Raw genomic sequence first — 15,115 nt, 5'->3', positions numbered from 1 at the left:
TTTGATATATTTCTCTTTAATAGCAAACAAACAAAAACATCACCTCAGCAGGAAAGCTAAATTGGAAACACAACATGACAAAATATGAAGATGCATTTTAGGCAATTTGGCAACCAAGAATTTCTAGAATACAATAGGCCGCTCAGGCTAAGTACTCGGAATAAGGCTTTAGCATTGGTTAAACCAGATTAGTACAAAGCTTCATATATGCATTATTTCATTTCATTTCAATGAAATGTAATTTAACAAACGTGGTGTTCATCTGCCATGCAAAATACAAACTCATGTCACTAATATAGAATTGTATACTCTATACTGTTTCATCAAATATGAAGTTTGTAAGCCACAGTACTGCATAGTTGATGACTTTCTACCTACCTACCTACCTACCTTCATTCATTCATTGATTCACTACAAAGAGGAAACTCATAGCAGGGCATTAGACAATTACATAATGGCTTACACTTGAAACAATTAACAGTAGCAACTTCACCCACGGGAACATTTTGGGAAGTGGCAGGAGAACCCATGTAGACATTAAATAAACATGCCAAACTAGGCCAGCAGGATGCATAGATTAATGATGGATCCCAGGTACCCAGGATACGCAGGCAATGCAGTATTGTAGTACTGCTTCTGCTCTTTTAAAAATCTGTATTCTCAAACATAAAACGGTGTAGTGCTTTAGCCATTCAGAGTCACATTCTGTCATAATTTAGTCTTTCCAATTTTTCCCCCACTTATGCCTTAGCGTTTTTACTAACTATGCAAAACAGGCAACAATATTTACAGAATTATTCCTCTTTCCTTCCAGTTTTACAGAGGCCTTGGTCTGGATTATGGATCTGAGGCAATATCAGAAACTTTAGGTGACTCTGCGGAACACGGATCACTTTCGGAAGCGTTTGAAAAGAGGATGAATGTTCTTTCCGATTGCTTGTTTGCTGCCGCGAGACTGGTACTCCATGTAGATTGTGTCATCAGCCCCCGACATTGAACTCATAGTTCCGGTCCTGCGAGAAAACTGGAGCAAAAATACAAAACTAAATAAAAGCAGTGAGAGACAAAAAAAGAGTAATGAAAGTACAAGGACAGAATATCATTAGTAAAATGTACATTCAATAACATAATACATAAGTCCAGGGTACAACAGCTTCTATATTTGCTAGTTATGACCATATCTGCAATGGCCATATTTTGGAAAACAATAGTAATTTTTTATTAACAAGTAAAAAAAACATAAATTATGGTATAATAAGTAAAATATGTGAATAAATAATAAAACAAATCAAATAAATAAAATAATAAATATGTGCATACTAATAAATCTACCCAAACTGGTAATACAATCCCTTATTAGTTGACTTTACAAGCTGACTAACTGGCTGTTATTTAACTAGTAATTTTGTCTCGCACAATTTAAACGTTATCAAAAATGAACTGGAAGAATCAGGCAAAAAGCATACTTGAGTTTTTCCTCCAAATTCTCCTGAGACCACCTCCTCCTCTGCATCAAGGTCACTTGCGGCCAGAACTTTCTGCAGCAGCTGCTGTTGCTCCTCACGTGAGGAAAACATCAGGTCCTCCTCCTCCATCCCTGCCAGCTTAGTAATAACCTACGAAAAACAAAAGAAACTTCTTGCATTCTAAGAACATGCATTTTTACAGAGAAATTTCTTTCTTTCTTTTTTTGCTTCCTCCCTATGTAATTATTCCAAAATCCCACTCATTCCTACCGTTAAGGTTAACTTTTAATATAAATGCGTAAAATTTGTAAATAGATTCAGTATCTAAGTGCTTTTAAATATAAAATCAGCCTATAATTTATAATCATTCAAGACCCATAGTACTGCTTATACAACTATACATTTATACACTCATATCCTTTATTTTAAATTTTCATGTGTTTGTGCAGTTCATGCGTTTTCTGCTTTATAAGTACAGCTGGTACCTGGATCACAGCTGGATCCTTCTGGTCACTAATAACACTGTGAAAAAGGATTCTGATTTTCCTGTGTGCATGATGTGGAATGTTTCAGGTCAATGTCAAACCTTGAAGCTGTATCCCTGGTCAACAAGGAAGCGCTGTCTTTTGGTAGAATAGGCCATCTCTTGTGTGTCCTGAGACACCAGTGAGTAAAAGTAGGCATTGTACTCCTCAGCAACCATTCCTGCACAAAAACACAGACGTTTAGTGTCTTGGATTTTTGGGATAGACATAGGGAGAAAGACTAAGGTTTGTGTCTTATGGTATGATTACCTTTCTTGGCACGCAGAACTCTACCCAATCTCTGGGCCTCCTGACGGCGGGAGCCTCCGTGAGACGAGATCTGAATCAAAACATTCGCCTCAGGCAAGTCAAAGGACGTATCTCCCACCTAAACACAGAGAAAGTAAGTTTCTGAGCCATACTTCGCTTCAGTAGAAATAATACATATATATTACCTTTACTCACACACACACCCACACACCCACACACACACCCACACACCCACACACCCACACACACCCCTCCACAATTATTGGCCCCTGTGGTCTTGTTAAGATGAGTAAGGTGGTCATAGAAATTTACATTTTGGTGAATTAGCCTAATCGCACACAGAAACCCATGCAGACACAGGGAGAACATGCAAACTCCACACAGAAAGGACCTGGACCACCGCACCCCACCTGGGGATCGACCCCCAGGACATCATCAAATCGAGGACCTTTTTGCTGTGAGGCAACAGTGCTACCCACTGAGCCACAGTGCCACCCACTTCATGAAATATATGGACATAAGTAAGTATTAATAAGTATTAATATTTAGCTATTTATTTAAAATGAAAAGACATTGTGTGTAAGTTTAAAGTAGATGTATGCACTGGACAAAAGTGATGAATACATGTTTTCCCCTCAGTGTATGAATACTTCAAACGAAGCATTATCACCAAGAGTGATGTAAGGACAATGTTTTCTAAAAACTCAAAATCAAAACAGTACAAGTGCTCTTTCCCAGGCCCACCCCATCACAGTAAACTTATTATAGCTGATTAAAAGGCAAAACACTGAGGTTGCTTTGTTAAAGTAAAGCAGATCCAGTGGTTGATAATTCTACTGGACCTTCAAGTCTGTGTGAAAGTTATTGAGACCTACACTGTTATGCAAATCCTTCCAGATTAGTATAATAAGCTGCTCAGGGTGATGTGAGGTTACCTAAAAAGCTGCATGCACTAAAGTATGTGCCTGGCTAACAATCATTGTGAGATTGTCCTTTGTTGTACCACAGCTTATCCCAGTCTATCATCCATGTTTGTTTGTTTGTTTGTTTATTAGGATTTTAACGTGATGTTTTACACTTTGGTTACATTCATGACAGGAACGCCATTACACAAGGTTCATCAGTTCACAAGGTTATATCAAACACAGTCATGGACAATTTTGTATCTCCAATTCACCTCACTTGCATGTCTTTGGACTGTGGGAGGAAACCGGAGTACCCAGAGGAAACACACGCAGACACGGGGAGAACATGCAAACTCCACACAGAAAGGACCCGGAACGCCCCACCTGGGGATAGAACCCAGGACCTTCTTGCTGTGAGGCGACAGTGCTACCCACTTAGCCACCGTGCTGCCCCGATCATCCATGTAAGAGAATTGTTGTAGAGTAAAAGTTACCTTGGAGATAAAAATTGTGTTGACTTTGGGGTTGAGTTTGAAATTCTGAAGGATGAGCATTCTCTCCCCTTGTGATGTGGGTCCATAAATGTAGGGTCTGAAAACCGTGACGGAAAAAATCATTAGACATTAGTCATCTTTGCTTTGTTGAACAATAATTCGCTCCAGGTGGAAGTGATTCTATTTATCAAGGTTTCTTCCTCGCCGAGTAAACCCACTGTGTCGGAAAATGATAAATTCCATACTGTGATTGCAATAAATAGCAATAAATAGCAATCAATAGTGCAGTCCAATGCAGTCTCCTTAAATGATATCAAATTCTGTAGTGTCATATAATGTGCATTAGGCCTAAAGTCAAGTTTTTTTTTTTTTTTTTTTATCAAACCATTAGAGCGTAAAACATGTAGCTACATTCATTCACATTTGAGTGTTTTGTGTATACAGAACCAAAAACAGAATTTTGACATTTGCTAATACACAACCAATAGAAACACCACATAAAATTCCATATCTGCATCATGATTTCAGTGTGTGAAGCTAATCAGTGTGTTAACACATGCTTTACTTGTTGAGACGAATGGCATATTCCTTGAGAGCGAAGACGTTGTCGGCAAAGACGATAATCTTGTCGTTGCGTCTCTCGTGGAAACGGATGAGGAACTGGCAGGCGCGGAACTTGTTGGGGTTCATGGTGTACAGCAGGATCCGTTTTTTACTCTTTATAGCCACATATTCGCGATAAAACTCGGGTGACATAGGACACCACACCTGTAACATACAAGTTCGTCATGTTTAAAAAGCGCTCATATACACTCACCGACCACTTTGTTAGGAACCCCTTTGCATCTGCTTATTCATGTCATTACCCAATCACATCAAACGTCAGAATGATCATAAAAATAAAGACAGTGAGTGGGAGTTCTACAGGCACTAATGTCTTCTTAATAAAAGAGTTCAGACGAGAATGCTTCAAGCTTACATTAAGTCCCCAGTAACTTGACACACTTTTTACAACTATGGTAACCAAAGAAGCATCATAGCATGTACAAATTGTTAATCCCTAAAGCTAACGTGATACAACAACAGGAGACCACACCAGGTTCCAATTCCATAAGCTGATGAACAGGGACCTGAGGCTAGTGGGCAAAGGCGTATGGAAACACTTATGGATTAGAGAAAGTTACCAGGTCTAATGAATCTCAATTTCTGCTGTGATATGCAGATGGTAGGGTCAGAAATTGACATAAACAACATAACTGAACTTGTGTTACCAGTTCAGGCTAATAACAGTGTGGTGGTGTAATGATGTAGGTCCCAATAATACTAATCAAGCATTGCTTGAATGTCACAGCATTTTTTTTTTGGTTTGCCATTTTCTAGTTATTTCCAATGCTCTATTGAGATTCCACTGCCACTTGAACCACCCCTGTTCTAGCTGGGAAGAGCCGCTGACTAACCAGAATGTCTTCACCAGCCAATTATTTTCATCAAATAGTGCTGAGTTTCCACACAGAGCCCTATTGCATACAGAGAGTCAAGTCAAGTCAACTTTATTTATATAGTGCTTTTTACAATAGACATTGTCTCAAAGTAACGGGATCTTGCTATGAAACCCTAACTTTTTGTGTCTGTGTCTTGACAAGTCCCTGTGATCTCATACTACAGCAGCAGGGAGAATCTGCAGCATTAACTTGATGCAATCCAGTCAGCATAAACTAAAATTCTAAATGAATGTTTCCACCACCCTAAATCAATGGCATAAAGAATTTAGGCTGCTTTAAGAGCACCAAACCCTTCTCAGTATCAATCCAGTTCCTAATAAAGTGGTCAGTGAATGTATCTACACAAGCATCAAGCAGCTGTTGAAGCAGGAAGTCAGGTCCAAAATAAGGAATTTTGAAGACATTATGAAGGAATTAATTTGCTTATTACATTTGTTACAAAGCATGTACTGTGCTCCAGACCTGATATATTCTATTTTACTGGTACTTTTTGTAACCCAGAAATTACATCCTATTATCTGATAATCTGGGATATTGTTATGACTAAAATGCTTTAAGTACATAGGCAGAATAAAATAAATGAATCAGTGCAAAGCCTGCCAGTCTCTAACATTTACTAACTTGTGTGTATTGATGAGGGCAGCCAGTACCTTTCTTTTAAGCATGTTAATCAACCGAATAAAATCACATAAGCTCCAGTTAATTAAGAGGCTTTTCCTGGCAGCACATGTTTCAGAGGAAGCACGTGCTAGCCCTTACAGTCATGTGATGTTGTTAAAAAAGTTAATGCAGGCCCTAGAAAATGCTGTTTTTGCAATCCATTCTGAAAGTGGCTTTCTGGGTAATATATGTCTGCTCTAAAGAAAAAGACTGTCCTTTGTGGACAGCAAATGTATAGTATATTGGCCAATTCTTTGTTTTAATTCTATAAATAACTGGTACTTTACTAATACATGTTAGTATTTGTTTATTGACAGCCCTCGTCCACCCCGAATATCTGCAATCATTTGGTAAAAAAAACTGTTCCTTAAGCTTTTTTAAAGCAGCTGCATTACCTCAGCACAGTGGACTTTTGCAATGTAGCCGTTGTTTTGCAGCTCCATCCAGTTAGCCTCATACAGTTTGGGCCCGATCAGAAAGTTGAGATCGACGATCTTATCGTCCTCCCTCACCAGTGTAGCTGTTAAACCCATCTTACAGTGAGCTTTGACGATGGTCAGAACACGCCTGAACATCCTAGCTGTATGTTAGTGTTATATAGAAGAGAATACAAAAGAGAAAACAACAAAGCAAGCAAATATTATTAGATGTTTACCCATATTGATATAACAATGGTCAACAAAGTACACTAGATTACCTCTAATCATTTATCTTATATCTTAAAAATTGGAACACATTTACATTTTCGGCATTTAGCAGACACTAGAGCATATGTTAAAATATGTATTTAAAACTGAAATATATATAGCTTTAAAAGGTGGAGAGTAATGAGTAATACATTTATTATTATAAGCCATGGGTGTCAAACTCATTTTCACCAAGGGCCACATCTGCATTATGGTGGCCCTCAAAGGGTCGATTGTAACGTATCCTGCTGTGATTGCAGTCTGCCTTTTAAATCTTTAAATCTTTTAGCTCGCGGGCCTTGAGTTTGACACGTGATATAAGCAGTAAAACGAGAAGTTTTCAATTTAGTGTAGTTTATCCAAAACACATCTGTGCACTTACCTGGAATTGTGTGGACCTCATCAAGGATTATAAGCCCCCACTCCTGGCTGCGCATCCACTCCATCACCCTCTCTGCCTCCCAGGAGCGCTTGGTGGTATGACCCAGCATGGAGTATGTACTGATAGCCACTGAGCAACCAATAGGTTTCTCCTTGGCTTCCGAAGTAAAGCGGCATATTTGCGAGTCATCGATGGTGGACCACATCTTAAACTGGGCTTTCCATTGCTCCACTGACACAGAGGAGTTTCCCAAGACCAGGCAACGCTTGCGTACAGTGCAGGCTGCTGTAACACCCACCAGAGACTTTCCAGCTCCTAAAAAAGCATATGAGTATGCAAGAAAGAGAGTACGTAAAGATGCATGATGTGAAAACACTCAACTCAAGTGTGTCTGATGCCACTCTTGATGTGAATATTCACTTAACATATTGCAGGGTAACGTGAGGTCAGTTGACTTGTTTTCTAGTAACTATTTAATTAATATAAAATCTTACATTTAGTTGCAAATACTAGCTGGTTAATAAAGTGTCTATTAAGAAATGTATTGCACAGGCGCTCAGGTGGCATAGTGGTAAAACACTAGCCAACCACTGTTGAGATCTTGAAATTTCAAGTCTGAATCACAGCTCTGCTATTGGCTGGCCAGGCACCTACACAGGCATGATTTGCTATGTCTGAGGGATTTCCCATAACTGCTTCAATTGCGGCCTCTGCACAGTACCGATTGCGGAGTGCCACACATTGCCATCAATGATCAGCCATAACTGTAAATGTAATACAGCAGGGACAAGGAACCTGCTTAAACCACTGTCCCCTCTCTTTCTAGACCCACAACCAATCATATGTCTGAGTTCCACTTATTATTGTCTATAGGTGGTAAAAATGCTAACGAGATACTGGTTAAGTCTCCTGAATACTAACGTTATAAAATTTTACTTTAAAGTAAAAAAAAAAAAACTTACATTTTGCTAAAATAATAACAGTAACTAATACAAAATGCATCGTATCACCTGGGTCACACAGATGATCGCGACTTCTAGTGGGTCATGAGCCAAAAAAATGGGTCGCAGAGAAAAATAATAATAATAATTAAATAAACTCATTTTAACAGGCACAAACACAAAATGAATGTGGACACAAACGCCCCCTTGTGGAGGCTTTACGTTACACCTTGTTAACCACAGTTTTGTGTTTTGTTTTGATGCACTGTGTTGCCTTGGTCGTGGTAAAAATCATGGATATGGGTTGCTTGAAAAAAAAGTTTGAAAAACCCTGCATAAATACGTTACAATAATAAGCGAGCATATGGTATAAATTATAGTCATCACATAGCTGCAAAACATGTTCTTTAATTTTGGTTGAAAAAACGAAACTAAGTTTGGTGTAGATTTACCGCAGGGCAGCACGATCACTCCTGAGCGAGCTCGTCCATTGCCGAACATTTTGCGCAGGCTCTTCTCCTGGTACGGTCTGAGCACGGCTGTAGGCTTCAGGTCCATATTGATGTCGGGGTTGACTGTGTCATTGCGGAAGTCATACTCAGCTAACAGTGGGTACTCAAGCTGGATACAGCGCTTCTGTAATTCTTCAATCATCTCCTAAAATAAAGCAAGCAGCACCAGGACCAGTATTAATTTACTGCTCTAGGTAACCGGTCTCTGTAGTCTAACTTTTCCATACTTTTTACTAGGCAACCATCCCAGCTAAGCCTGACTTCTTATTTTTTAATCAGAATTGTCACATCCTTGGCGCTCGTGGGGTAGCAGCTTTGCACTGAAAACCCAACACTGGTAGGTGTTGAAAAGCAGCCACATATTTGACACATGTTGGGGTGTGTGTGGTAATCTGGCTCTCAGATAGAGGTTGTGAAAGTGACAGCGGATTTACAATCAGTAATTGGAAATGACAAGACCTATTACACAAAACCACTTCACATCTGTAAAAAAGCAATGCCACTATGCATCAAATACTGGCAAAATACATGTGGCGTTAAATAGTGTTTAGCTCCTGTTAATAACCCAAATGATGAGAACAACAGTGGTGAGAAGCAACTGTGTGTAATAAAACTATTTTAACCAAAGATTTCTAACAAAATTTTAAAATGTTAGCATGTACGTAGAGTGTGGATTAGAGGTTGAGTCTCAGCAGTGTCACAGACACAACTGGGTATATCTGAGAGAGGTTGAGCTGGATGGAGAATCACCTTCCCTTTTTGGAAGAAGTAAAAAAATGGCTGAGGTAAAAAAAAAATGCAGCTGAAAAAAATGTGATTGCAAGCCCCCCTCCTAGTGAGGTAAGTGACCTCCTTGTCTGGTTGAACCTTCAAAAATGTGACTAATAAAGAAATACAGGTAAATATTAGTTCCAATTTGAACGCCACAAGGCCTCATACCTGACGGATCTCAAAAGAGACAGTCTGCGTCTCTTCCTCCTCTTCTTCCTCTTTGTCCATTTGTTCATAATAGCTAAAGATGTCCTCAGGAACCTGGGAAGCAGAAGGCTCTCCTTCTGCTGTTTTGGAAGTAGACGCACCAGCGTTGTCATGCTGAGTCTTAGAGATCTGTAACAGATGTATTGTACATGTGAAAACTAGACATGTTAACAATAAATCTATGAATTAATAACAAAAGTCATGGTAAATCAAACTGACTTTCAGCAGCTGACTGGTAAATATCTCATTTGGATCACAGCTATTACACATCTGTGCCAAGTCAGTGTTGTGCCCAAATCTGACTCAGATTTTACAAAACGATTAGACATTTAAGTAAAAAACTGGGAAACATTTCTATTTAAATTATAAACTGTGCTGGAAGCTCTTAAATTTGAATCCCAGACCTGGCCGGGTACAATTTGCTGTGCCTGAGGGAGAGTGGTCAATCCGGTTTAATTGCTGCTGTGCAATTGCGACCTTTGCTAACTGGCCGAGGCGCCTGCAGTAGTGGAGTAGTGGTGGGTATTCGGTTCTCAGGGAGGCCCCATCAATGCCATGTAAACTGATGTGTCAAAGGGACACGTAAAACAAAATTACAACAGGGGAATTGACAACAATTAGAAGTGAAATTCAGTGAAATATGAAAGGACTGCTGATCATGTTATATATAATTGTTGTATCTTCATTATATGATTAGCCAATTTAGAATTTACATTCTCAATGCTGAACTGTTACTGTTTGACATTGCTGACATGTTAAGCTTTTATAGAATTAAGCCTAAAGCCTTTTTGACATGAATCAGTAATACATTTTTTGTATTAATGTTTTGTATTAATTGTATCAGATTTTTTCATCAGAAATTTGCATCCCTACTGCAAATGCAAAAAAAACCCTCTGACTTACTGCTGATTTGCTGGAGATGACCTCTGTGATGAGCTCAGGTTCTTCTCCTTCAGCAGTGCGAAGTCGACAATCTCGAATCACCGGGTCCTGCAGCAGCCGCTGAATTACATCAGGAAAAGCACTCTCTACAAAATACCTACATGTACACACCAACAGTGAATCATTTCATTTGTTTTTATTACAGATTAGAAGAGGAATGTATCTGAAAACTTGTTATAGAAACCCTGTTTCATACATGTTGTAAAATGCAATTAAAACAAGAATCTGTGATTACACTTTATAATTGCTTGGGAACTGAGGATACTAATTTCTGTGGTTTTGATGCACCATATATTGACATTAGAAGGCAAATCTGGACTGCAGGCACACACTGTGCATCTCTTGATGACAGCATGTCTCTTTAAAATCTACACACCTCAATGGTACCTTCACACATATGCTGAGGGCACTGATGCACCCCCATACCTCAGACAGATTATGGCTTTTGCATCTTCGCAGAAGTCTGGCTGGTGCTTTTTGTCATAGGCACAGAGAACTAGACATCAATTTTCCCAAAAACAAACTAAAACATGGGCTCAGCACTCAGCATTTTTTTTTGGTCCACCTGAGATGAGTCCAGGCCCAGAGATTAGAACCCACTGGCATTTCTGCTTTGAATTAATGTATGGCATTCCACTGTTTACCATTAAATTAGAACCCACAAACAAAGAGTCATATTTATTCATAACTTTTAAAGTCACACACCTGTTGTGCTTCAGTACCAGCTTGACCTTCCCATAGCTCACTGTACACAACTGAAAAAGAACAAACATGATAGTCATTGTTTTGCATTATACAAGTGTTACACATAGATGAGCTAAAACATGAGGACCACCAGCCTAATAAGCTATCAAAACAGCTCTGATCCACTAAAATATTGAATCCAGAACACCACCAGCAGGTCATTTTACTTCTTTACATTGCAAGGTGGATTGTCCTATAGTGCACCCTTCAAATCCAAGGGTAAACAATGTCCACTTAGCCACCCAAGCACCCATCAATTTAAAATGAATTATACATTTAATTAATGTGTATTCCTAAGTACAAATTTAAAATTGAAAAAATAGATTTGTGTAAAAGTATGATAAACAACAAAAACAAAAGCCCTATAATACTTGAATGTCCTCACTGTAAAAACACTTCTGAGTTGTTCAGTTCTGCCCATACCTTTATAAACTGAATGATGCCATCGGGTACGGAGGTCTTGCTGAGTTTCTGGAGGTACTCGATGATGTCCGAGGTCTGCAGGCCGACGCTCACAGCAGCATACAGGGAGTACGCGGTTAGTTTATATTCATGCATGTGACTAGGCCTGCATACTGGCTCAGCAATGGCCACCAGAAAGTCCTGTGCATATTTATAGACTGGAGAGAAAGCCTCTAGGAAGATATGACCATCAGGAGCCTAAAAGAGACAAATGATCTAGATCAGTTATTTCAATATTAGATCTAGCCAGAAATGCTTCAGTAAAAAGCTCCACTAGGATTTTAAGGGTGTTTCACAAAACGTCAGTGATCATTTAAAGTATAAACATAAATTTAAGCCCATAATCACAATCATAAAAGCACATTTGGGGGAGTGTGCAGGCTCATTGGTGTAAATTGCATTAAAAACTATTAGTTTATAAGTGTGGGAAAGCTAAAATTTAAGGCTTTGTATCTTTACATTTATGTCAAGATAAAAACTACTAAGGCCATAAAGGTGTAAGACACGATGGCCAAAATCCCATGAAAATAGCAGGTCGCAGGATTTTGAGAATATGGTTGTGGAAATGACAATTATACCTCTGTTGTTTATCACAAACTCAAAAGGAGGGGCTCAGGCCAAATTGATTCTTCATTGCTGCTGCAACTGCACTCTTTGCTGGCTGATAATAGACATGGGGTCTAATGAAGATCAGTGTGTGACTCTCCGCGTGAACCCACCTTGGGCAGGTAAAACTTAGCAGTTGACTAGTGCACATGTGTCAAGGGGGGCATGTGTTAGGTACAGCCAATCAGGGTAGAGATCTGCAGCAGTAGAGCTGAGGAAAATGCATAATTAAAAAAAAGCTAACCAAAAGCTAGTAGCGGCAAGAAAAGTCAAATGCACAGGTGATGCAGCGGTCTGATATGCGATCACAATTTTTGGTTGTGTCTATCAAAACTTTAATAGTGTGATTTTTGAACTATACCCAATAATTCTTTCCACTAAAAAAGTAGTTGTTCTCAGAGAAAACAATCTATACATATACAGAGCATCATTTAAAATACATTTGACAATCATTTATTAACCTGCTTTTAGACTTTCATTACAGTAGCATTTTGAGTACAAGTCTTCAGTTCTTTAGGAATAAGGAAACATGTTAAATTGTCCATTGAGTACAAAAAAAAAATAAAGTTGAAAATTTTGTGTATTTCTTACCACCCACAAAGGTCGAGAGGAATGGTCATTCTTTAGTAACATCTGTAAGCGGTAGTCCTTTGCGCCATACTCATCATGTTTGATAGTGGACTCATCCACCTGCTTGCCAGCTGCTGCGGGTATGGCCTCCTGTGATTCACTTCCCACAGATTCCTCTTCAAAGTCATCATCATCCTCATAATATCGCTTTTTGGACTTTTTGTCTTAAAACAGGTAGGACAACACATTAGTTAAGACAAATAACAGGGTTGTGAAAAGGCCAAGTTGGGCTGAAAAGCATTTAGTTTACTTAAGATCTTTTCACAACACTGTGTACACTATCAGATCTGAGATTTTTTCTCATTCTACCCACAGCAGTTCTTCATAATGTGAATAAGTTTACTTTTGTGGTGGTGCTCGAGTGGCGCAGCAAGCCCAACTCTGCTAAGATCCAAGTTCGAATCTCAGTGGTACTGTTGGTCAGCCAGGTGTCTAGACAGATATGATTGGCTATGTCTGGATGAGGGAGGGGTTCCAGTAGAAGGCTTGGTGAGCACTCCACAGACACAGCTGGTCATGTGTAAAGGCGGAAAGGCTAGAATGGAATTCACCTCCTTAGTGCTACAATAACAGTACCTATGGTCTGGCCAAGGCACCAGCACAAAATGTGGAGGAATTTAAAAGGCATAGTGCATTTATTTATATGCGTTCAAGCTTTTCATAAGAATCCATCACTGTTTGCTATAAAGGTCCAGAGTTTCACATGCTGTTCAGTTAGGAATTTGAAATGAATAAATTAGGGGGCAAATAGCTTTTTTTGTGTTATTAGGACATTATAATGCACCACATGCCTTTAAGGCGAGACAGGTCTGGACTGCAGGCAGGCCAGTCTATTAAAAGCACTTACTGATTACACAGACATAATGATCCACACAACAAGCATCTATCACAGAATTATGTTTTTAACAATGAGAGAGATCAACGGTCAGGGGTATTTAATAAAGGTTTCTCAGCCTTGCCCATTATACACAAACATTACACTAAATACATTTTAAAAAATGATGAGATTATGTGCTGACAAAAAACACTTTGTCACTAATTAAGAAAATTACTCTAAGTACGGTATTTGTGCATGTATTCAAGCCACAGATATAAATGTTTACCTACACCTTATCTAATTGGTAAATGGGGTGTAAATGGAAGACTTCACATTCAAATGCAATACCCATTATTATAAACAATTAAATAAAATAATGTTAGTCACTTTAAATTGTGTCCCCTGCTATCTGTGTAAAATGCATTAACAACACTCTTTAGCTATTTAATAATAAGTTTAAACCTTTTGTTAATCAAATTAGTATCTAGTTTAATGGATAAATATAGAACTAATCAGAAAACATTTACTATATACCTACATTTTTATATAACGACAATTACCTATCAACCGTTATCAAACTAGGGATGGCTGTATACAAATGACTACTTAATCCCTACATTAGTGCAACACATAATATATAAAATAAGGCGCTCTGTACCCTTAGCAGTGCACTACATATTACATATAACGGATATTAAGATTCGGTCGCTTTAGTAACAAGTTACAGAAACACATGCTATGTGGAAACTTTACCACAAAGAAACAATGCGCTATAATTACCTCGCTCTAACTTTTCCCTTTTCCCCATTTTGCTCGTTCTATACAGACAGAATTTATGTAAACCAAGCGACTATGTGTTGTTTTACGGATTAATATTACATCAAAATTATGACGAGCTCAACCATACGCAGCCACTTCACCAGCCATGTTTACTGGCTCTTCTTCAGTGATGAACGTGTGAAGACTCAAAATGTTATGCAGCGCCAGTTCCACAACTAACGGTTAGAACAGGAAGTGCATACATGAGACAAGGACAACATAAATTAATACGAAATCCATCCTTTTCTATACAGTGAAAAACTATATTCAAGCAAGTTCTATTTTGCTCTTTAATTTGCATGCAGAGCATATATCCATCTAAAATTTACATAAACAAGGGGCGTTCAGGTGGTATTTCAAGCTCGTCCGTTCAAAACTCAGCTCTGCCATCTGGCTGGGCTGGGCGCCTACATGAACAATGATTGACTGTTGTTCATACAGGGTGGGAGCCGGATAGGGACTCCTCATAATGCAATAATGACCTCTGCTGGCTGATTGATGGCACCTGCACAGAGTTGAGAAATAATGCGTTGATCCATACACAAAGCAAGATGCAGTCGGCTACTGCACACGTGGGAGAGGGCGTGTTTCAGTCTTGCTCTCCTCAATCAGGGTGGGGATCAGCATCAGTAGAGAGGAAGCATAATGCAATTGGGTAATTGGATACAATAAAGTCGGGAGAAAAAAGGGATATGCAGCATAAACAAAAATACAATAAATTTACATTAATAAGGGCATGCATGCAGTCTAATGCGCTACACCACTATCGCTGAAA

At 38.9% G+C, this 15,115-nt stretch overlaps 1 protein-coding gene across 1 annotated transcript; it reads right to left on the bottom strand.

Annotated features, from left to right (window-relative positions):
• Positions 1–14,444, bottom strand: ercc3 (excision repair cross-complementation group 3). The gene is made up of 15 exons (XM_062996892.1): positions 14,302–14,444; positions 12,666–12,868; positions 11,430–11,666; positions 10,968–11,017; positions 10,224–10,359; positions 9,282–9,449; positions 8,283–8,487; positions 6,890–7,204; positions 6,217–6,401; positions 4,225–4,427; positions 3,660–3,756; positions 2,261–2,378; positions 2,053–2,171; positions 1,467–1,616; positions 1–1,024 (listed from the first exon to the last, which is right to left on the bottom strand). Exons 1-15 carry the CDS (start codon positions 14,327–14,329, stop codon positions 890–892), a joined length of 2,349 nt encoding a protein of 782 aa, XP_062852962.1. The 5' UTR covers positions 14,330–14,444; the 3' UTR covers positions 1–889.
• Positions 14,445–15,115: the final 671 nt, after the last annotated feature.

This window comes from Trichomycterus rosablanca, chromosome 6, assembly GCF_030014385.1.
Source record: "Trichomycterus rosablanca isolate fTriRos1 chromosome 6, fTriRos1.hap1, whole genome shotgun sequence".
NCBI lineage: Eukaryota > Metazoa > Chordata > Actinopteri > Siluriformes > Trichomycteridae > Trichomycterus > Trichomycterus rosablanca.
The sequence above is the reverse complement of the archived record's forward strand: the minus strand, read 5'-3'. Positions and strand labels throughout refer to the sequence as shown.